We start from the raw sequence: 24,048 nt of genomic DNA on the forward strand, positions 1-24,048 counted from the left end.
AAATGCATTAGGGAACTGACTTGTGGGGTGTAACGCCACAGTCTTCACCTGGCATCTGAAAGAATATAGTGTAGGTGCTAGGTACCTCTTTAGGGAGCTCATTCCTCAGCCGGGGTGCCACAGCAGAGAAGGCCCTCCTCCTGGTAGCCACCTGCCTCATTCTTTTGGCAGGGGCTCAAGGGTTGGTTTGTACTAGCACAACATCATTAGTGCAAGTGGTAGGGCACAACTGAATTTTACTGAAAGATCTCCCACATGTTCCTCAGCTGCTTACACCCATTTACAAACAGAGGCAAATAACAGTGAGTCACTATGGTGCCTAAAAGAAGACTTGTACTAAAGTCACTATTGATATTCACATGGAGGGAAGGGGTTAAAGAGCCCTTTATCTCTTGGTTGGTGTGGGTCAATGGATGGAGCCAATTCTTCTGGCATTCTTAGATATGTCAGTATGGCCCCCTGTTAAAAAGTGGTTACTGACCAGGGACATACATCAAGCAAACAAATGACAGCTTAAAGTTATGAATAAGTCATGAAACACTGATTATCGAAAATGCTCCTTTTTCTACCTATGCAGTAGAAAATATAGGTGTTTTTTTTTTAATAGAACAACTTCTAAGGAAATCTTTATTTTCTAAGAACAGAGGGGAGGAAGAAAATAACCCAAACACTATGTAAACATTTATATTCAGCAGTTTTAATGTCTGCATATACCTCCTAGTTCAGCAGAAATATTGCAGGCTCAGCACAAATTAAAAGAGGCCCCAGCAAAACACACAAAGTAATTGTCACTGGTTCATCTGTTTTACCAACATTAACAAAATGCACTCGAGTAAAATAACTCAAAATGTTGTCCACAGAAAGACATATCTCCAGCCAACTAAGATGAATATAAACTTCATTAGGTAAATAATAAAATCCGCAGACATCTGAGGAAATGTCCCATCTGCCCTTCTTTTGAATGTTAAAATCTGATCTCCTGTTTATTCGCCTCAGTTTAACAAAATAAAGTTCTGCATCAGAAACTTCATAAAATGCATTTTGTGATGCAGAGAAATGCAGGATGAATTAATGGCAGAGGGCAAATCACAAAGGTCGGCTCTACCATGGCACCTACTAACGTGTAACTAGCAGGCAGATCGATGCTAATGTAGAAAGGCACAGGATAGGAATGCCCACTCTCCAGTAGCTTTCAAACTGTGTTCTGGGGAGATCATCAAAAAAAGATCAATAACAGTGGACATGGGTGCCAGGGAGCACAAAGGGCACACGTCCTGACCACTATGAGTAAAAGTTTGAACAGCTGGGATTGCTTAGCTTACATGATAGAGGTGTATAAAATTATTCATGATGTGGAGAAAGTGGGCAAGGAGGCCATTTTTCTCCCTCTTTCATAATACTAGAACTCGGTTATTCCATGAGGCTGAGTGGTGGGAGATTCTGGACAGATAAAATGAAGTACTTCTTCATACAGCACATAGTAAAACTATGGAATTCATTTCCACAAGATGTGGCGATGGCCAACACTTTGGATGGCTTTAAAGGGGGACTGGACAAATTCATGAAGGATAAGGCTATCAATGGTTACTAGTCCTGATGGCTATATGCTACCTCCAGTATTAGAGGCCTATGTACACCAGTTGCTGGGAATATGGGCAGGAGGGTGCTGTTGAATTCATGTCCTGCTTGTGGGTTTCCCTGTGTGAACAGAACCTTGGTCTGATCCAGCATGGCTCTTCTTACATTCTTAACCATCTGAGCTGTGACCTGGACAATTAGAGTTGCCCCACTGCCATAATAAGCCCTAAGGAAAGCCTGCCTCTTCCCTGTGAGCTCAGAAACTTTCCATTGACTAGTAATTGGATATAGCATGAAGATATCAGCCTCTCAAACTATTAAACTGTAGGGGACATTGCCATTTTTCCTTCCCCAGTCAGCTCATTGTTTTTGTTTCTCTCTGCCTTTTTACTCTCTCCCTGACCCTCTGCTATTATACGTGCCTATAGCACAGCCTTCCCCAGCCAATTGCTCTCAACAGGCTGTTACACCATCTAAGGTAATGCCCAATACACAGGCATCACAAGTTAAATGCCTAGCAAAGAGATATGTATGGGCTGTAGACAGGAAACCACCCAGACATAAAAATAAAAAAACTTATAATTTCCATATAACTTACATAGGTCTCGTTTGGGCAAACAAAGCAAAAAAAAAAAATGGCAAAATATTCTAATGTACCTACTGTTTTTTCTCTATCTCTAAACATTTCATGTAAAGCTTTAAAAAGTGGATCTTTTCACTACGTACTGCCCTCTGCGCCTTACATGCCACTACTGGGAGTTTGTTTGCAATTAAACTTTGAAGAGTGAGGGGGAAGAGCAGGAAGAGCTCCCTGTAAAATATTTAGATTTCATACAGAATCTGATTTTATTGCCCTAAACAGCAACTTTTAGCTTCTGAAGAAGTTCACTGGCTTTAGCAAAGCAAGGGATATTAGCCTCCACTAACTTCTTCCACCACCCCCTGCCTTTAACTTCTCCCACATAGCTGCAGGCAGCACATAATACTAAATGGAAGTTTAAAACTATACAACATCGTTTCTCTAAACAAGGATATTAATCATGGTATACTTTCAGTTTCATCACAGAACTGAGATCCCACCTCTACACAAGTTTTTCCTTTCCTGCTTTTTTGCTACATAACCTCTAGGTGGTGCTGTGCTATAGCAGAATATTGCCATTACACAAGTAGGAAAACACCCTTTCTTTCACTTTCAGAAATATTACTCCATTTTTCCTTTGCTCTAAAAAAAACCCCAGGAAAGTGCTCTGGGAAAAAACACTCGAGGATCACGATGTAATCTAAAGACCCCCAAAACAATCATGAATAAGGAATCATGAGCACACAAATAAATGCCTTGTATAGAAAGTGCTGAGGAAAGTTCCAGGAAGTGCTGAGGAGGCTTTATGCAGAAACAGAGCCTCACGGCAGTGTGAGGGGCTTTTAAATAAGTTTGACATGTTTTTAGAAAGCAACAAAAAACCCTCAGTCACTGCCTCTTAAAGTTAATTAAGCTATGTTCAACCCTCCCCCAATTTCCACCAGCAAAATTCCACTGAATTTCTCCCCCACTCTAAAAGGAGCCAAGTGGTCTGGGGAATTCGCCTTCTTCCCTCCCATATTCTAGTAAAACAGACTCCTTGGCAAAGTCTTGGTGCAAATTAAGGAGAGCTTGCCCATTAACAAGCAGGTGGTAGTGAAAAGTTGCAAAACTAATACGTTTTTATGAAGATTTAGTGGAGGATGGAAAGATGAGAAGAGGTTGTTGCATGGAGGGGAACAGAATTTATGCACCCTGGTTCTAGTTTACTTGCAACAGGTGTGGTCGTTGCTAAATCTCAAAAAAGGGAATGCTGAGGCTTTAATCTGTGTGGGAGATAAGTGCATCAAACTTGGTGTGTGGGTAGAGGGGAAGCTGGAATTGCTCCATGGTAAGATAAAAAGCACGCTCCATATGCTCAGAGACACTCTTTAGTTAATGGCAATTTTTCCTTACATGTCTTGAAGACAGTCTAGTAATTCTAAATTTGCACACATACATATAAATTAGCACATGCAAATTTGTGTCATGGGTCTGTGCCTCGGATCTTTTCAGTGACTAGCAATGCTCTGGTGCAGGGAAGCTTCTATGAAGGAAAAATTCCACACCACTATTAATCTTTCATGCAATGCACAGCTGCAGGGTAATGCTGGGTCTACTCTAGTATGCGTTCTTAACTTATAGGGAGCAACGTAGGCACCTGAGAACACTTGCCAGAACACTTTCTGTAATACGTCGAGTTTCTTTGGCAGACAATCTAAAAAGGGCTTCCTGATGCTAGAAATCCACTGCTGGATTTGAGGTAGTGGAACACTTTGAAAGTTGCCAAGATATGCGACTAGTTGGACCAAATGGGATGTTCTCACAATGGGCTGAAAGCCTATACCTATTTTCCTGGAAGGAAGCCCTATTGTTTACAATGGGAAATATTTCTTAATAGACATGCATAGGATTGCATTCTTGGAATATCACAAAAAATAGAAGAGAACCCTATACCCTGACAAAATGAAAGGATAAATTATCTGGCTATCGGTATCCCTGAAGCTTTAAGTCTTCAATAACCCATTATACAATCGGTACCAGTGCAAATTATGATAGTTACTGTTTGAAAAGCTTTTTTTAAAAAAAAAAAAATCCAGTCCCATAATTTTATCATGCTGGTGTGTCTAAATTCAAAGTTTCTTTTTTAAAAACAAATTCTAACATAGCTTTGCAATTAGTAATATAGCTTGACTTACCAATTTAGCTACTTTTCCATAATCAATCCATCTGATTGTTGCAAAGTTTGTTGACTCTGCACAGTTGAAACCATGATTAAATCCTGCATGGTATCCATACGGGAAAGTGATCATAAACTCTCCTGCCTCCTGTGTGATCTAAAAAAGAAAAAGTCAATGAACATAAGTATCAACATGTTGCCTCTGGCTACAGAAGTTATGTTTCTCTAGATCAGGGTTATGGCCTCCAGATGTTGTTTTCATCAGCCCTAGTCCTAGGCAGCATAGCCAATAGTAAGGGAGGGAGGAGTCGCATTCCAACAGCAACTGGAGGGCCACACATTTCCCATCCCTGCCCTAGAGCTCTCAGTCTTGCTCTTGGATTCTCAAAGAAATTGCATGGGTTACATGCATTATGGTCATATTGAGTCTATATTTCCTACAAAGTATAATCGCTCCTCTATCTGCTGCTTCTTTTTACACACAGCTAGTCCAAAGTATCTTTACACAAAGGTTGTTCTAGGTGCTTCTTGCTTCATGGGAAAGAAAATGGCTGATTTTCCTTGTCACAAAGAACTGTATAAAACTCATACCGTTTCTGTAGCTTACTCTGCATGAGAAAAAGAATTGGCACAAATCAGGAGACAGAAATGGCAATACGCAGACAGAAACAAGTGGAGCAAATGTTCAGTCTCAGACATTGCCTCTTTCTCCTTGCTTAAAGAAAATAAAATGCAAGGGATAGCTGAAAGAAGTTATAGAATTATAATTTCCCACAATCTGTACTGGCCAATACAGATAGCCAATTCACCAACTAGTCAGGTTTTCCAAAACAGGTTTGCTTGGTAGCCTGTACTGAGGAAAACACGGTGGTATTTGTTCCTCCCATGGATTCTATTCTTTGCTAAGACTGGGGATATCATGTAATAAGGTTTTCCCCGCTTAGTGAGCTGATCAACTATATTAGTCATTTGAGGCAGGTGACTCCACTGTACTATAGTCTCATAGCTAAATTGTCTTTTAAGAAACACTTGCATTTCTTTCTTTATCATGGTTTCCAAATTTTAAATTTCAGATTTCCAGTGTATTACTTATATATTCTGAAAGATTGCTATGTTTGCTGTTTTTATGAGGTCTTTTGTTTAAAATCATATTTGTTTTTGTTGTGTTTTTATAAAAAAAACCACCCTAATCCATACTCATTTCATTGCAGACTAAGTGAATTACTCTTTATTGCTGGAATACACTGTTGCTTATGGCTACAGAATCCATGATAATAATAATAATAATAATAATAATGTGCATTCCAATTAACCAAAATATACAAAACACAGCAATATAAACAAAAATCAATAAATACACATTAGATATACTAACCAAAATTAAACTAATTCACACCCAATCAATTAAAACAACCAAACAATTTAAAACTCAAAAATAAACCCTTTGTTCCCCACTCCATACACCAACACCTATAGCTTTGACTCGAACAAATAGGTTTTCAGGCCTCGACTAAATTTGTCCAAGTCTGGTTCCATACAAAAGAGTAGAGGGCTACAATTGTGGGGCGAGATGGGGAAATGCCCAGAGCCTAGAATTTGCCACCTTAGTCCAAGGAACCATCAGAAGTCTGGAATCTGCGGACCACATTCTCCTAAGAGGAGCATGCCATACAGTCAGCTCCACCCAATAACTGGGAAGGGAAGGGAAGAGCGCAGAGCTTTAAAAGTCAAGATATGGAGGTTAAAATGTGTCCTTGCCCTGACAGGTAACCAACACAATGATCTGCGATAGTGGGGATAATGGGGCAAATCTAATACAGCACCTACAGCACTGTATTAGAGTAAGAGTATGGAGTGAAGAAGTAAGGAGACTCACTAGGAGGCTATTACAATAATCCAGGTGGGAAACAACAGGGGCACAAACAAGAAGCCCTGCAGTCTTGGGTATCAGGAAACGACGGATCTGGCGGATGTTAGCAAGACAAATGTCTTGCTAACATCGCATTCACAATGCGATTCACAAATGAGCATAGTGACAGCCAATCATCTACTACGAGATGCACAGCATCCAAGATGGAGATTACTTGACAACCTTGGAGAAGCAAAAAAAGGAACACCCAAGGGACGGGCAGGACGATCAGGACGAAAGACCAAGACTTCTGTCTTGTCCAAATTCAACTTTAATCGATGACAGTACATCCACGACGAGATGTCTAAAAGGTAACTCCTAGATTGGGATGGAGAATGTATGGCCCTTCAGATGTTGTATTTCAACTCTCCTCATTCCTCAACACTGGCTGTGTTGGCTAGGTCTGATAAGAACTTCTGTACAAGAACATTTGGAGCACCATATATTCCCCACCCTTGGCCCAGACAATACTTTTCCAGGACCAGTACAGAAGCAGTAAAGTTAAAAAGGCTGTGCTGTATTTATCATTATTACTATTGTAAAACATGCCTTTGCCTAAAGGCGACTCTTTGAGACACTACTAATTATATAAGTGTCATGCCAGTGGTTGAAATTAAGAACTACAAAAGAACCATTTCATAGCCTTATAACGCCAAACAAAAACTATGCTATGATTTCAGAAATGGTTTATTTAATGCAAGACTTAATGTTTCGTAATGGAGCACAATTTCTGCAGTCAGCAGAAAACATGGAGTGGAAGGACAGGATATGGAAAACATGGAACATTAGAACTTTATGCCACAAACTCTTGTTCCCCACTGCATTAACCTTTATTTTACCTTGATTGTTTTTGTCAGAAGACAATGAAAAAATAGTTGAAAGGATTGATTCAAGATGCAGAAGAAGGTCTCCTACTAGAACTGTAGTTAAATCACATAATACAGTAAAACAGATTGTAGTAAAAGTCTATCACTTATCTAAATAATAAATACATCTATTTTTCAAACTATCTGTATCAGAAGAAGGGGGAAAAGAGACTGGGAGACATGCTGAGCTGGTTTGCAACAGGCCATAACTTCACTGCTTACAGCTTCCATGAATTTGGTGTGAAGTGGGCAGAGACCCTGCAGTGTTGCTGACAGCCCAAAGTCTAGCAGAGACAATCAACTCAGCTTGACTGCTAGGTAAATTGGGAAGGACAAGTAGCCTAAAAACAGCTAATAGCACAAGTGGCTTGTGCCATCTATAGCCACCAACCTGAATGTGCATCTGATGACTGGTCCCCATGGCCTCTGTGGCCAAATAACTGAGGCCAATAAAAGGGCCATGCCATAAGAGTTTGTAGAGGGCCTGCTCCCACTTACCTCCTCAAACTAGAGTTCCCTGCCCTGATACCCAAGCACTGGTTTTATACCATGAACAGCAAATCAACACATTCACTTGAAACATAAACCTATGTACAGATTAAAAAAATGACTTTGCTAAGACAAAAATTCAGTCTCTTCATTTCTCATTCTAGTAAATTATTTCCCAGTTCTGTCAACCATCAACCAAAGTCTACAGGTGGGAATCTTAACATTAAGTCATGTCATCCAAACCACCAAAAGAGAAACATTATATATAGTTTGTTTCTTAGGATAAAACACATTTGTAATAACAAAGAAAACTTCTCAAGAACGTATGACGAACTTAAACATCTCCAACAATATGGATACCTTAGTCACATTATTGACTACAACATCAATCAAGCATCAATAATATCCAAAGATACTCTTCTTTATGAAGCAAAGGCAAACTCTTTGAAAGAAAATCTCATTCCATTTATTGTAGACTACCATCCTGCTGTCCCTAATTACCACAAGATAATTAAAGATAGTTAACCTATTATATCCTATTGTGCTTGTTTAAAGGAAGCCATTAATTCTTTACCATGCATCACATTGAGAACCACTAATCTATGTAAATTGTTAGTTAAAGCTGCACTTAAACACGAAATTTGCAACCTAGGATTATATCACTAAATCAATGTATTGCATTACCAGCAGTTACCTCCAAGAAACTACTTATTTCAAGACCACAGTTACCAACAAAACTTCTTGCATTAGACAATTGTTAATTTGCATTTCTACTAATGTGGTTTGTTTAATTGCATGTAAAAAAAATGGATATTGTATGCAATATGTAGGAAAAACTACAATGGACCTAGGACCAAAATTCCATGACCATAAATTTATGATTCTTATAAAATAATCTTGCCTGTTGCAAGATTTTTCAGCTCTCCTGCACACAGTCTCTCAAATTTACAGTTCGTTCCAACAGAACAAACAAAAAACCCTGACATGCTTGACAAAAAGGAAAATTTCTTGATTTATAGACTCAGAACTGTTAGTCCAAATGGCCTTAATCATAAGTTTTTTGTTTTTTCTCCTTAAAGAACTTTCATCTTTAGTCATTCCAAACTGCAATCCTGATACACATTTAATAGCACAGGTATTGATGAGGGCAGAAGCCGAAACATTTAGCTTAAAATATATGTTTTAATACTGTTTGTTCCTCTAGCTTAGTAATGCGCACTGACTGACTATGGCTCTTCAGGGCCTCAGGCAGAGGGTTTTACTGCCACCTGTTTCCTAGAACTTTTTTAAAAACAACAAGCATCAAACCTGAAATCATCTGCAATACAAATCATACGCTCTACTACTGAGATACAGTGCCTTCCCCAATTCCAAGCATGAACTGGAGCACAAGCACTAGGCCACTTTGATCCAGCCTGATAGTCACACCCAACCGCAATCAAAAATGCTAAAAGGGCTTGCGAGGGATCAGGGACACCATAGCCAAAACTAATCCCACAGTCAAGTTTCCATGGGCTGCCGTGCATGTGACCATTTTCACATGTGACCATTTTCACATGTCCCTGTCCGTATCTATGATTAAACATTGCAATATTGATGAGCTAACCTCAACTAGCTAAAAGGCTAGTTCACATTACTTGCTTTAAAATAAAACCAAAACACACACACAGAATGGCAAATCTCACAACTAAATCCTTCTGTGTACATGATATGTGCCTCCATATACTACAGCTACATCTTTCTGTATATGTGGTGACAGGCAGCATGGCACATGGGGAAACTCAATCACAAGAAGGGGCCCCATTTAGATCAATGCCGTAGGGTGTCTCTTAAAAGATACATGCTAGAAATGCCATTTGTCTTTCCAACTGGCTCTGAGAGAAGCTACTTCCGAATTGACCAATGTAGGCATTAACAACATCAGGCCCCAAGCCTTTCTTCACCCAGAGGAGGAACAGTAAAGATGGGACCTCCGCACTCTCCAGAAGGCAAGGTCAATCGTATTTAAGGCTGGCCCAGTCATTCTTGGACCTGGGGCAAAAAAATCCCACAAGTGCTTCTCCCTGGCAGTAAATGAACAATAATAATAATAAATTAAATAATAATTTGCTGCTTCTTTGTGACATACCAAATAAGCTGCCTAAGGCTGATGGGCCCAGACCCGAACACCACCATGCATTTAGCAGAATACAGATGTTAGTTAGCATGTGAGAGAATGGAACTGGGGGGGTGGGGGTGGATAGCAACGCGTCTCTGATATTGCCGTTTATGTAGGCAGGATTGGGCTTTTCTGTTTACCCAGCATATGTATGTATATGTGTTTGTGTTTTAGTCAACACAATAATGGAATATAGAAATTATATAGAGCAATAGTATATCCATGTTATATAAATATATACGCTACCTTATAGTTCCATTATGAATTGGTAGCATTTGCAAAGTTTATCTAAGCGAGCATAAGCACATAAATATGGAAGTATGCACGGCACACAGGTGCGCATGCTGAGATCGTGATTGGAGGTTTTTTTTAAGAGTGTGGTGTGAGTGCATATAAGTATGAACATTTTCTGTGCCAGCAGTTCCCAAATTTATCTTGTCACTCACCCCGACTGATGACAGTTTAGCAGGTGTGCTATTGCAATAACCAGCAGTTCAGCTGTCACCTGGTAGGCGTAGGCTGGCTTATCAGTGTTCAGCACGTTTCCAGTTCTATCACTCCAAGCCACAAGAGATCATAGCCTGATTCTCTCTATTCACATTCTCACAGAAGCCTGTTAATTAGAACTACTGTTGGGTATAGAGTGCTCTCTGGTGGCACAAGGTGACATAAAACGATATTTAACTATTTGAAATGCTCAAATGGGAAACTGGGGAGTTCCTAACCATGGGACATATTTATATGTAGGACAGGATACAAATGCCTTAAATAAATAAATAAATAAAATAGCAGTACAGTGACAAACTCTAGACACTGGATACTCTTCACCTCCTTCAAAAATGAAACGGAAGTAGTTAAATAGGAATCCCCTTGCCTACACTACTTAATAGTCTTACCATTTCTCCTACGGTAGGAGATACACTGTTCTGTTCTGATGAAAGATCTGAATTGTAGGGTTTTAGTCTATATGTGCAGAGAAGTATGGAGAAAATGGGGAATTACACATATGAATAAAGCAATTGCTTGTCCATAGGATAAGAGACCATTGCAAAGAATAAAAGTATATCTAGACATGTACATTGTTCAGAATCATACAGAATAGTTCAATGCATAGTTCTCAGGGTTTAACTCTTAATTCACAGATATTATAGTGGTGCAAATGTTTTTAAGTACAGGAGACTGACACACCTCCGAAATGGAAGTATGAGTTGTGTCCAATTGTGCCATAAGATGCAAACCCAATATAAACCACACCATCATCCCATGGTTATAACAGAGAGCTGAGAAGGTCTTATAAAACCAGATGAACCCTTCCAGATCTATGATGAGTTTACAAACCACGAACCATGACCAAGAAGAGTCATTCTGAAGCGGTACATTAGAGACATATGATTATGCCCTAAATTCTTTCATGGTAAACAGAGACTTTGGAGAAGTTATGCATAGTAAAATGAGATGAACAAAAGATGACATGGGCTTTTCATCACATTAACTACCCAAGTACTTTTCTAAACTAAAAAATTCAGCAATATTTTAGAAAGTGAAATTATTAAATTGTAGGCATGCACTTTAATTCATTCACAAATGCAAAAGCACCGATAACCAGCCATTCTTTCCACAATCCTTGGAAGATCCAACCATTCTATTTATATTGTTTTGACTTTTACTCCTTCCTTACATCCTCAGATTTAAGAGTTGGTGTAGGGCCAAATTAGATGACAGCCACATGTATTTTATTCATATCTGCTCTGTGGAAGGAGCATGTGGGGAAGGATAGGAACTCACACTGCACTGATGTTATTGTGCTCTATTTTCTTAAACAATTTCCTTGCAGCCCTGCTTAGTTCTCATATCAGAACTGGGTGGAGAGAAAATTGCTTACTGCAATGGAACATTAGGCAGGTTACAGAATCTCCAGCCCACAGAAGCTCGTGTCAATTCTGCTGGCCCCTCCTCCTCTCTGCCGCAAGCCCGGCCCCTTCATAAGCCCCACCCCTGCTGGGGGTTGGAAAGGAGGTGGAGAGAGGAATCTCTACTATTATATCTCATCACAGACTGGAGATAACAGTGGGGATTCCCCTTCACTACTGCTTTGATGTGTGCTGTCTTTCCCAGTTAGAATGAACCATTCAGCCACTTTGGTATTGCACCTTAATGAGTCATAGATGCATACATTGCCATGAAAACAAATCAGATACCCATACTAAATAAAGAAGCAATCAGTGCCCTGGGTATATGATCATTTTCTCCAAAGAATCAAAGGATATCCTGATTCATTTGTCCTTTTTAACTAGAAGCCTTGGATAACAATCTTTCTCATCTAAAGGAGCCCATGTTTTCTATAAGACCATTCCTCAGTACGGTCTCTTTGGTCTGGGAAAACGCAGAATTGAAAAAAGCGCTGATAACTGATTTCAGGATTTGACTAAGTATTTCTAGTAATGCCAAGTATGGCACATTAAAATTTGCCACAGGCCAATCCAGAAAGGCATTTGTTCTCTTCCCTGCTTAATATTTTGTTGTCTTATAAATCACTACTTAAGAAGACTGTTGAAATTATTTTTAAAATAAGACTGAATCTGAGCTTATATTGGTGCCAGGTTTTGAGCTACAGTTTTCTCATAATTGCATCATGCTATGCCAAGAAATCTTACAGCAATTTGATTGGGGTTTTAGCTAGGTGGGGCTCTTGTTCAATGAAGGATACTGCTGTGTTATCCAGAGATCTGGAAAACCTTTGATCACTGAAGAACACTTGCCTTTTCTTCATCCCTCCATTTCTAAGTAATGATGATTTATTATCCACTTTCAGCTTTTTCTGCTATATTTTGGTGATTGGTTTGGGAAGGTGGCCTTTGGGGGGCAGTATCCAATGCTGTCACAGCACTAGTTTTGGCAGCAAATCACCACTTTCTCCCTTTGCCTAGCAAGCATTAATGACATTGCACTAGCATTGGTTTACAATGTCATTAGAGGCAGTGCTGTGACAGCATTGGATATTGCCCTTTGTCTACAAAAATTGGTATGCCAATTTTGTAAGTAAATATTGTGCTGCCTCAGAAGTTTATCACCAGCAGTAACTATACTATATTCTCTACATAATTAAATAGTGGACATTTCAGACTTCGAAAGGAAGATGGGACAATTCTCACTGAATTTAAAAGAACACAGTATGTCCTGTATATGTAATTTGCAAATGCCAAAGCATGGACTAAACTGAATGCATCTAGACTAGTTTAGAAATGCTTGCTCGTTTTAGGTTAATCTAGCAATTGGAAACAGAAATATCCAATGTAACTTCTTGCAGCAGCTACATATTTAAAGAGCTAAAGACACCTAAAGAAAAATCAATGCTCTATTCTTCCTTTTCACTTTTTAAAATTGAGATGGCCTCTCTCTTTCAAGAGCCTGCTACAGTTTTCACATCCAGAAAGAACTGCAGTTCAGATGGCAAAGAACCTGGCAATGGTCTCCCACCACAGCCAAGGCAATATTCATGCAGAAACTAGTTCTTAGATTTTATTTTTTCAAACTGGTGCAATTATTGTGTATTTCTTTATCTCAGCACTCATAGGGACAGTCCTAAATACAATCTGAAACCTGCATACTATCTATTAGAGCCTAGTCTATTTGTCTTCTATCTCCTCCCACATAACTTAAATTTGTGATGAAATGCAAATTCCATGGCTTCAGCATCAGCAACCGTTTTTCTTCCCACTCCCACTTCCTTTAACATAGCTGGATGAAGAGTTCTAGAGAACCCAAAAGCTGCTCACTGTTTTGTGATGTTTTTGTTGTTCCTGATTAAGGTATTCCCTTATGATGGATATGGGGTGTGTTTGTTTTTCTCATGGGCCAACACAACTATCCCTGCTTGCACTAAGTTCCACTTAAAGTAAGAGAACTATGTATGCCACTTTGAGCTCTTTATAGGAAACACGGAATCTAAACATTACGTTACATTATAATTGTATTATATTATATTAATGGATTTTCATGGTGAGATTGTTCCCAAAGTTTAAGCAAACCTCAATTCACAGATTTGACTTCTTTGGAGACTTTCCTGAAGCGTTAAAATCCAAAACAGAGCTTGTCTTTTAACAGTGTATAATATACAAAAACATTGCATGTGTGCCCTTAATTTTTGCAGAAATCTGTTTTTTAAATTTCTCCAGAGGGAAGCATCTCATTACTTCATCTTTAGAACATCTATATCCTATTTCCACAAAAAGAGTTTCCATAGGGATGCACAAGAATATATTGGAACTCTCCCTTTAAAAAAAAAATGAATATTCAACAATTAGAAGAGTATTATCACAGTAGTCTTTTATAGACAGTTGATTACTACAGTACTATTGACATTTTCTAACTTATTTGTCTGTATCTACTCTCCACTTTGGCTCTTCTACATTAGAAACACAATAATAACTACATTGATGTTCATGGTTTAGATTAGCCTACAAAATAGTTTCCACAACTTTAACCACTTTAACTTTAACCAAAGTGTCATCTGAACAGGGTCTGCATCTACTTTAAATAAAATCAAAGCTCTAAAGAGTCCAACTAATCAAGTTAATCACATGGCGAGCCAGGCCACTCTTTAAATTTTCTTTAAAATCCTAATGCAATAACAACAGAACAAGTTGAACTTTAAATGAATTATGTTTACCTGAACAGTAATTTATAGCACAATCCTATACATGCCTATTCAAAGTCCCCTTGAGCTCATTGGGGCTTTCTCTCAGGCAAGTGGGTTTAGGATTGCAGTCTGAGAAAATAATAAGCAATTTAGAATTGTGAAGCCCACTTATAAAACATTTAAAATTGTTTTGCCTATTAAAACTATTAACTAGATTATGAGAGTCATCAGATGGGGGGAAATCGCAGTTCCCTATTGTCGCTTCTCCACCCCTGCTCCTGTCCCACATTACTTCCTCTTTCTTCCCCGAGAAGAAAGAAGAAGTAAACAAAGACCACACGGCCCACTCAGGGGCCGTTTTTATTGCCCCCTTTTTTTCCTGCACACAGTAGGAAACGGCAGCACATTTCATTTCCCCCAAAAAAAGTCAGATTAAAAGGGGTCTATTTTGTGATGGGAAAAAGAGAGCTTCGGCTATTGTGCGGTATAGAAATGCAATAAATAAATAAATGCAGGAAGCACACAGCATAGTCTAAAGGACGCATGAAAAACTGTGAGTGGGTAGTAGCGACCGTGTGATAAAATACTCACCTAATGAAGCCCTATGTCAGAGAACCAGATTATTTCAGAGGAATGGCAGTTGAGAAGTGAAAATCAGTTTTATTTGGGCACTATGTTACTTCATTTATCTTTGAAAACCCAGCTTGTTTCAGTGGGGAAAACCAAGTCAATGAAATCTGATTTGAAACTCCAGTCCTGAGCAAATTCCAACGACTGCAATGTTGTAAGGATATGTTCATGTGAAGAAAGTAGGTCAACGAGAGTTAGTCAAGAGTAAGTATTTCACTGCTTTGGTGTCCATATATGCAGAAGAATATACATTCATACAAGGAGGACAATGACCTCGACTATACCTCCCTTTTTTTCCCTTCCATGCTTCCCCACCCCACTAACTGCTTGCCCACAATGACTTATGTAGTAAGTGTTAACTGTGTTGCTTTTATTGAACACCTGAGCTGGAATTTACATCATAATGTACAAAGACGTAAATGAATTACTCACTTTGTCAAATGGAATTCCATATTTTTTCAATATTGAGGGAGAAATTAAGGTCATCTTATGGCGTAGAAAAGCATCACACCCTTGAGAGCTGCTTGGGAAAAATCCTAGGCAAAAATAAACATTGAATTGTATCAGTCATCATGAGCTGGCCGTATTTTAATCGCAGGCCGTATTCACAGTGTACAGTTATATGATGTCAGTCTAAATCCACCACAGAATTGGGGTTGGACATTAAGGTCCTATCCTCGAGAAAATAATTATTCTGCTTTTAAGGTGAGTTGTTGATGTTTGTGTTTAAAAGATCGCTTGTAAAAACAAAAAGTACATAAACATCAAACAATAAATGGTGCTTTTAAACTTTACAACAGTGGTGTGGAGCCTTGGGGCCGTTGGCCAAATTCAGTCTACCTGAGGTTCCCAGACAGTCATGCTCTTTTCCTGAACCACAAATGATTTGATGGTTTCCCAGGTTTTGTGCAGGTTTTCCCTCATTCTAAAAAGCTGAAATGCCTCTCCTAAGGCTTGGTTATTAGCAATAAGAGCTTTACGCTAAAATATGTTCTACTTTTGGTCCTGCTCCCTCTGCCTCTGGCTCTGTCACCACTGGAATGTGGCCCCCCGAGAGTGCCTATGAAATGGAATCCAGCCCTTGGATTGAAAGAAGTTCTGCACCCTTGCTTTACATCTGCTCACATTCTGTACCCCTGCTCAGATTTCCTCAATCCTTACTATTTTAGGAAGTATTTTAGACTATAGTTACATACATGTCATAGGGAGTACTTTCAGTGGCTTGAACAGCAACATATTTTATTATTAAGCTTGTGGTCATGCAAAAGGGATGGCTTTTCCAGAGGATCTGTACACACAATTGGTTGGATCCAATGTTATATTCTGCCGGCAAGAGCAAGCCTGAATGCTTCTTCTGGTGGAAAGGGGGGGGGGTTGAAAATTGTTGCTCTGCAGCCGCCAATACCCCTACTGTTTTGGAGAATCCCCTAGTTCTCCAGAGCAGATTTTGGGGGGACATAGGAGACTGCAGAGCAGGGGGGAAGAGGCAAAAATAAGTTGTGTTTCCTTGCCAGGCTCCTTCCACAACCAAAGATGCAGGACAACATAACAAGAAAATGCATAATATGGGGATGTCCTGATGTGATATAACACATTACAAGGGGGAAAGAGGGAACTTAACATGGGGGTGCCCTTTTCAGTGGCATAGCAATGTCTTTAGTAATGCAGGATACCCTGTCCCCTGATAGACTTTTACATGTGGATTAACTATACTCACAGTTGATCCACAGACAGAGATCTATTTCTACATATAGACTGGCATATCTATATCAGGTCATACAATTGCAATCTTATGGCTATTGCCCACTTATTGTCATTTCGACTGAACCATGACTGTTCTAAATGTGTAAACGGGTGCAGGATTGCAGCATTATTCTCTCGTCATTTAAAATAGCCAAAGAATTAATTGAAAAAATAAACTTCATACAAAGAAAGTGAACAGAAACCTAACTTCATTTGCCTAGTGAACTCCTGTAGAGCACTATTTATTTTAGGGAAAATACCATTAACGATTGGCATGCTCACATTATTTATTTTATTTATATGCTGCCTTTCTTCCCAAGGGACCCCAGATGGAAGAATAGGAAAAACCCATCCATTAGCCATATACTTCAAATGAACTCATCACACTTTTTAAAAATCTGTAGGTTTGTGCTGCATTAAATAAATAAATTTTTAAATTAAAATCAATGAAGAAAGAAGAGTCTATTTAAATCTCCTCCTTTATGGATTTGTAATCAGGGCCTGAACAAATGTGGTGACTGGTCATAAGTTAATTTAAATTGGAAAACCACTGGAGTAAGGTAATGCACAGTATATTAAGCCCAGCATATCAGTTTAGAATGTATATTTACAATGACCCTGGAAAATTATGCCCTATATCATCTCAGCAGAGAGAAAAACAATGCACAATGCAAGATACATGCTTTGAAAGACAATCTTCTGTGAATATTTTAAATAGGTTATACTTCTAATGCCAACACAGGTTTTTTTTCCTTTTTCCACAAAATGCCCTTCAACACATTTCACAAATGAAAGTAAGAATATGTTTGTGCATGAATAACTGGGTAGGCAAGGTCCCATGGGCTTGGCCTGAGGGACAATGGCGGTAAGGGCACTCAGAGAAGGTATAGGACACAGGAAAAACACACATTAAACACTTGGACATGGTAAGAGTGTTATGTGGATAGCTATTCCACATTAAGGGGTCTCAGCAACATATCCTATGTTAGACTTTTCGATAAACTATATTCGAGCTCATATCATATTTCAATTCATTCCAGATCTCGAATTTGGAATGATCTGACCTATAAAGACTTCAAAAACCACTTGATATCATTGGAACCACCCAGAGAGCTTCGGCTATTGGGCGGTATAAAAATGTAATAAATAAATAAATAATAAATAAATCAATTTTAGTGCATGCATGCTACGTCACGACAAAGCATCAGGGCATTCTAAGGAACTCTAAAAGCAAAGAACAACAGTACATGGCAAAATGTGGGATGTTAATAACATACTGCTCTATAAAAATATTTCTGTTGTTGTCCATCTTTTATTACCCATCTGGTACTGGGTAGAAACCTGGGCTGTGCAAACAGGTAAATCTATGAAAAGCTTATTGCTGGGGATTTTCTGTATTTTTCTTATTTATTTAAAATTTTATTCTTTTAAAAAGCAGAAGGATGTGGTGGCCTATTCCTCTTGCCAATGTCCCCAGTACAGTACTTGCATTGACACAAGACAATAACCTCAAGATCCTTAGAATCAAGGTCTTAAAAGGTTTTAGGATTAGGAGGACTAGGGATGATACAAAAGTCCCCTCAACTTTCCTGCTCTGATTTCAAACTGTGGAAACAGAACTTCCTTTGGGTGATCCCTTCAGTGAAAAGTCAAGAGACTCCAAAAAAAAAAGAAAAGTGTTTGCAGCATGCTATATCCTGCTGCCCCGTGTGCAGGCTCCCTTCCTCTCGTTCTCAGCATTCAGGTTTCAGTGTGCTGCCCCAATCCACTGTGGCTGTGGCACCATTAAAATGGGGGGGAGGAATTCCTTTTCACATAGCCTTGGATTACTGCAATGCGTTATACGTGGGGCTGCCTTTGAAAACGGTCCGGAAGCTTCAGCTGGTACAAAATAGGGCAGCCCATTTACTAACAGGGACTGGCCGGCAAGATCACATTATGCCAGTCCTTTTCTAGCTTCATTGGCTGCCAGTCCAGGTCCGGGCCCAATTCAAAGTGCTGGTATTGACATTTAAAGCCCTAAACGGTTTAGGGCCAGGTTATTTGAAGGAACGCCTCCTCCCATATGTACCTACCCGGACCTTAAGATCATCTACAGGGGCCCTTCTCCGTGAGCCCCTGCCAAAGGAAGTGAGGCAGGTGGCTACTAGGAGGAGGGCTTTCTCCGCTGTGGCACCCCGGCTGTGGAATGAGCTCCCCAGAGAGGTCCGCCTGGCGCCTACACTGTACTGCTTTCGTCGCCAGCTGAAGACCTTTTTATTCACTCAGTATTTTAACACTTAATTTTAACTTAAATTTAAATTTTACTGTTTTAACTCTGTATTTTAATCTTATATCAATTTTGCTGTGTGGTTTTATCCTGGTTGCGCTTTTTATACTGTATTTCATAATTGTGTTTTTAACCTGTTGGGTGTTTTATTGTGGTTTTAATTTTTGTGAACCGCCCAGAGAGCTTCGGCTATTGGGCGGTATAAAAATGTAATAAATAAATAAATAAATAGCCAACCGGATGGCACTACTGAAGGCAAACAAAGCTAATTCAGAATGAAGGCAATGCCTATTCAATGTAAGACGGGTTAAAGTGTCAAAAGTTCCAGAGTTTAGGAGAATTTAGGAAAAGGCCTCTAAACTGCCACCAGTTTCAGCGGCAATAAGCTTATGCACACCAGTTGCTGGAGAACTTGGCGGGAGTGTGCTGTTGCACTCGTGTCCTGCTTGTGGGTTTTCCATCGACAGCTAGTCGGCCACTGTGTGAGTAGAATGCTGGACTAGATGGACCCTTGGTCTGATTCAGCATGGCTCTTGTGTTCTTTGAATTAGGAGCTCACTTGCAAAAGATAAAGGAAGAGTGTACCTGAACAACAGGTGGAGTTTAGCTGGAGACTATTATTATTATTATATTATTATATTTATTTGTATCCCGCCTTTTGCCCAATGCTGGGCCTCAAGGCGGCCTTACAAAGTTTAAAATATACATGGGGGGGGGAGGGAAACAAAACCATAAACAATTAAAAAAATACACAACAAAATTATAAGACATTAACAGAGATGGAGGGCTGGATTATTCTCCAAAGGCCTGCTTGAACAAAAAAGTTTTAGCCTGCTTCCGAAAGCCCATCAAGGAGGGAGCCAGCCTAGCTTCCCCGGGAAGAGAGTTCCAGAGCACCGGAGCAGCCACCGAGAAGGCCCTCTCCCATGTTCCCACCAAGAAGGTGGGACTGAAAGAAAGGCTTCTCCAGAAGATCTCAAAGCACGGGCAGGCTCATAAGGGAGAATACGTTCTTTCAAATAACCTGGACCCGAACCATATAGAGCTTTATAGGTCATAACCAGCACTTTGAATTGTGCCTGGAAACAGACTGGAAGCCAGTGGAGCTGTCAGCAATCTGGCTGCAGCTCTTTGAACCAGCTGGAGTTTCCGAACACTCTTCAAAGGCAGCCCCACGTAGAGCGCATTACAGTAATCCAATCGGGATGTAACTAAGGCATGTGTCACCGTGGCCAGGTCCGACATCTCTAGGAACGGGCGCAGCTGGCGCACTAGCTACAAAAAGAGACCTCAACTTTGGGTTGTTCTTTTTACAGTATGAAGTTATATACACTTCTAAGAATAATAACTTGGATAGAAGTCCCATGGGACTTCTTCTTTTTTTCTTTTTTTTAGTAAACATTGTTAGCACTGGATTGCTTGAGAGTCAAATTTATAAATATAGGAAGCAGAAGGTTAATTGCCAAGACTTAAGTCAGTTTTTAAAAATCTATTCCTGCCCTTGATCTCTCACCTCTGTAACTCTTGTAATTCAGTTGAAACACTACAGCTAGCACTTATTTTTCCTTTAACAGACAAGCAATCTGATTCTCTTTTTCAATTTCCCACCTCCTCTTTGTCTCATTCATATTCTTTGTGCTTGTGGAAGAGAGACAGATCTGGCTGATAGTAACAGCATGTAACTTGTATTTAACACTGAGGTTTTGGGACGAAATGTTTAAAGGTTGGGGGCAGATATCACTTGAAAGGTACATTATTTGTGACTACTTTGCTTGAGCCTCAGTGATATATATGTGATCACCAATTGTAGTTGTTGTTTTGTCATTACCATAAGGTGAAAATCAAGATTTTAGAAGTTTAGTAAACATAATTTATATGATGGATTTTCAATAGAGCTTCAACTGTATCTGTTTAAAATATTTCTAAGCCACCTTTCAGTAAAAACCCATATAATGATAAAACAGGAAAAAAAATCAACGAATTCCAGGCTAGACTATACTAAAATCTAAAACACAATTGCAGCTAAAAATCCAGAATAGTCTAATAAAACATAATCAAGAAAAAACCAAAGAAAACAAGTCTTCAGGACCTTCCTAGATGCTTGCAACGATGGGGCCTGAGGGACTCCAGATGCAACTCATTCCAAAGATGTGGGGCCACTATGGTAAAGGCCCTTTCTTATGTACTTGCCTACTTAATTACCCTCAAAGGTGAACAAGCGAGAATGGCTTCTGTTGCTGATCTTAAAGTGTGAGCAGACTGATATGGATGAAAGCGGTCCTTCAAGTAATTTGTCCCCAACCATTAAGGCTTTAAAGGTCAAAAACAGCACTTTAAATTGGGCTTGGAAATGCACCAGCAACCAGTGCAGTTGGTGCAGTATACGTGTTATGATTTGACTGCCTCATCCCCACCAACACTGGTATGGTCACATTCTGCACCAGCTGAAGTTTCTGGAATATCTTCAAAGGCAGCCACATGTACAGCACAGTACACTAGTCAAGCCTGGACATCACTACTGTATGGATAACCAAGGCAAGGTACTGATCTCTATCTCCAGATAGAGTTGCAGCTGGCATACCAGTTTAAGTTGGTAAAATATACCCCAGAATACTACAGCCACCTGTGTAAAGTTGGGAATGTCTAGGGGAAATTGGGACAGATGGTAATCAAACACATGATGATATAGAATCACATCCTCCTAGCCCCTCCCTATTCATATACAAATTCCCCTTGTACTTGGTTTTCAGTAGGCCTGGCAGATTGCATTCTAAAAGTACCCAGGTTTGTGCTAAACAATTTGTTAGTCCTTACTATGCTACAAACTCCTTGTTTTTGCTGCAACATATTAACATGGCTACCCCTCTGGAAAGAATAAATATAGCCAGGTGTAATGTCAATACATGGTAAAGGGGCTGGGGGAATTTGCAAGAGGAGACGAAGGCCTTAGCTAGACCTAAGGTTTATCCCGGGGTCATCCCTGTTCATGTAAATGACACACAGGATATCCCAGGATCAGGGAGGGACGACTCCGGGACAATCCCGGGATAGACCTTAGGTCTAGCTAAGGCCAGAATGAAGGGTAGAGAATGTGAGCTGCAACCTGCAACAAATTCCTGAGGAAGGAGAGCTGGGAAGTCCCCAGTTCATTTTTTTTTCTCCTCCACTATTACCCACTGTGACTTTAAGCCAGCATTTGCTGGGTGGGATTGCATATTCAATACCCGGCCACAGCTTGTGTGTCATGTAAACCTGGGGTCAATAGGTTATACGAGGGTTAAAGAAGCATCACATATCCCATGGTCTGTTGTTGGGTTATGTGATGGTAATTTAACTCTCATATAACACATGGACCCTGGGTTCGCACAACATAAGAACTATTCTTTTACCATATCTGGACTGGGTAGTCATTTATAGCCAGCTCTACAACCTCAGTGATGTATATTACTAAGAAAGTGGTGAATTGAGATGTCACCACTTCAGTGATAGGAGAACAATGAAGCCTGATCAAATTCTTTGGAGCCTATGAGAGCTAATTACTGTGTCAAATTTTATTAAAATTCAGAGCTAATTAATTTTCCGCACACTTCTTTCATCTTTGGAATCACAAAATCAAAAGGGCCTCTAAAAATCTATATCAAAAAATCAAAAGCAGCTCCCCAATTGCAGAGTTTTATGCTATTCCACTGCTGAAGGGACTGTTGGTGCACAATTTAGATAAATAACTGTAGGCCTCGAAACATATAGTTCATTTCTCCCAGTACAATCATTACAACGTAATAAAAATCACCCATCATGATTTATAAAGCTTCAATTCTCCTGCTATATACCTTATTAAAGTCATTTTAAGTGTATAAAACATACCCAGGCAAAAGTGGCAATATAAGAGACAGAAATAAATTAGCAGAAAGACACTGAAAGCTCTTTACGGAAAATCAGTACAGATTTAAAGAAATGGAATGGTATATAATAAATTTTGTTTCTTTGATGAGTCAGTTCAACATAGACCCTCTATAATAGAATTGGAACATTTCAATTCTCAAAATCGGAAGCAATGGACAGTGACTGAACACACATCCAAGAACATGGAGGCTGCAACCAGACAAGGTGGAGATACTTGTTGTGGGTGGTCCATCTGTCCAGATATGTGGCATTCCACCTTTTTTGGAGGGGACTGCACTCCCTCTAAAGGAGCAGGTTTGTAGTTTGGAGGTGTTCTTAGATCCATCATTGCCACTAGAGGCACAAGTGGCCTCGATGGCTCAGTGCTCCATCAGCTTAGGCTGACATGCCAACTATAATTCTACCTCGACAAAGATAGAACACATTGTAATGACCCAATTGATTGGTTATCAAAGTGTTCTGATAACCAACCATTTTGATTATTGCAATGCATTCTATGTGGCCTTTTAAAACAGTCTAGAAACTTCAATTAGTCCAAAATAAGGTGGCTAGATGGTAACTGGGACTGGCAGATATAATCATAGTTCGCCAGTACTTCTCCATCTGTACTGGCTGCCAATCCATTTCTGGGCCCAATTCAAAGTATCGTTTTTTACATTTATAGCCCGAAATGGCTTGGGGCCAGGTTACCTGAAAGAATGTCTCTTCCCATATTTATCTGCCCAGACATTAAAGATCATTGTTTGAGGCCCTCCTCCAGTTGTCCCACCAAATGAGGAGGGGTGGGTGCTACAAGAGAGAGGGCCTTCTTGGTGGTGGCTTCCTGTTTGTGTACAAGAGAGAGGGCGTTTTTGGTGGTGGCATCCTGTTTGTGGAATGGTCTCTCCAGAGAGGCTCGCCTGGCACCTACATTGTGGACTTTTCAGCAACAGATGAAGACCTTTTTCTTTTCCCCAAGCATTTTAAGAACTGTTTTTAGTGCTTAATGTTGTGCTGCTGGTTTTAATTTGGTTTTATGTTATAATGGTTTTATTCTTTGCTGCTAGTTTTATCTTGCTTTTATTCTGCACTGTTTTTATTTTTTGTTTTCAATATTTATATGGGTTTTCTTGTATTAATAATGTTT

General features: G+C 39.6%; 1 protein-coding gene across 3 annotated transcripts in view; it reads right to left on the minus strand.

The window, feature by feature from the left end:
• The window catches only part of KDM4C (lysine demethylase 4C), a 226,921-nt gene that overhangs the window by 165,039 nt on the left and 37,834 nt on the right, over positions 1-24,048 (minus strand). For all 3 annotated transcript variants that reach the window (XM_063129271.1, XM_063129270.1, XM_063129269.1), the window contains 2 exons: positions 15,440-15,543; positions 4,336-4,473 (listed from right to left, as the gene is read on the minus strand). In XM_063129271.1, coding sequence (XP_062985341.1) covers positions 4,336-4,473; positions 15,440-15,543 — 242 coding nt within the window. The remainder of the gene's footprint in view (positions 1-4,335; positions 4,474-15,439; positions 15,544-24,048) is intronic.

This window comes from Elgaria multicarinata, chromosome 6 (assembly GCF_023053635.1).
Source record: "Elgaria multicarinata webbii isolate HBS135686 ecotype San Diego chromosome 6, rElgMul1.1.pri, whole genome shotgun sequence".
Taxonomy (NCBI): Eukaryota; Metazoa; Chordata; class Lepidosauria; order Squamata; family Anguidae; genus Elgaria; species Elgaria multicarinata.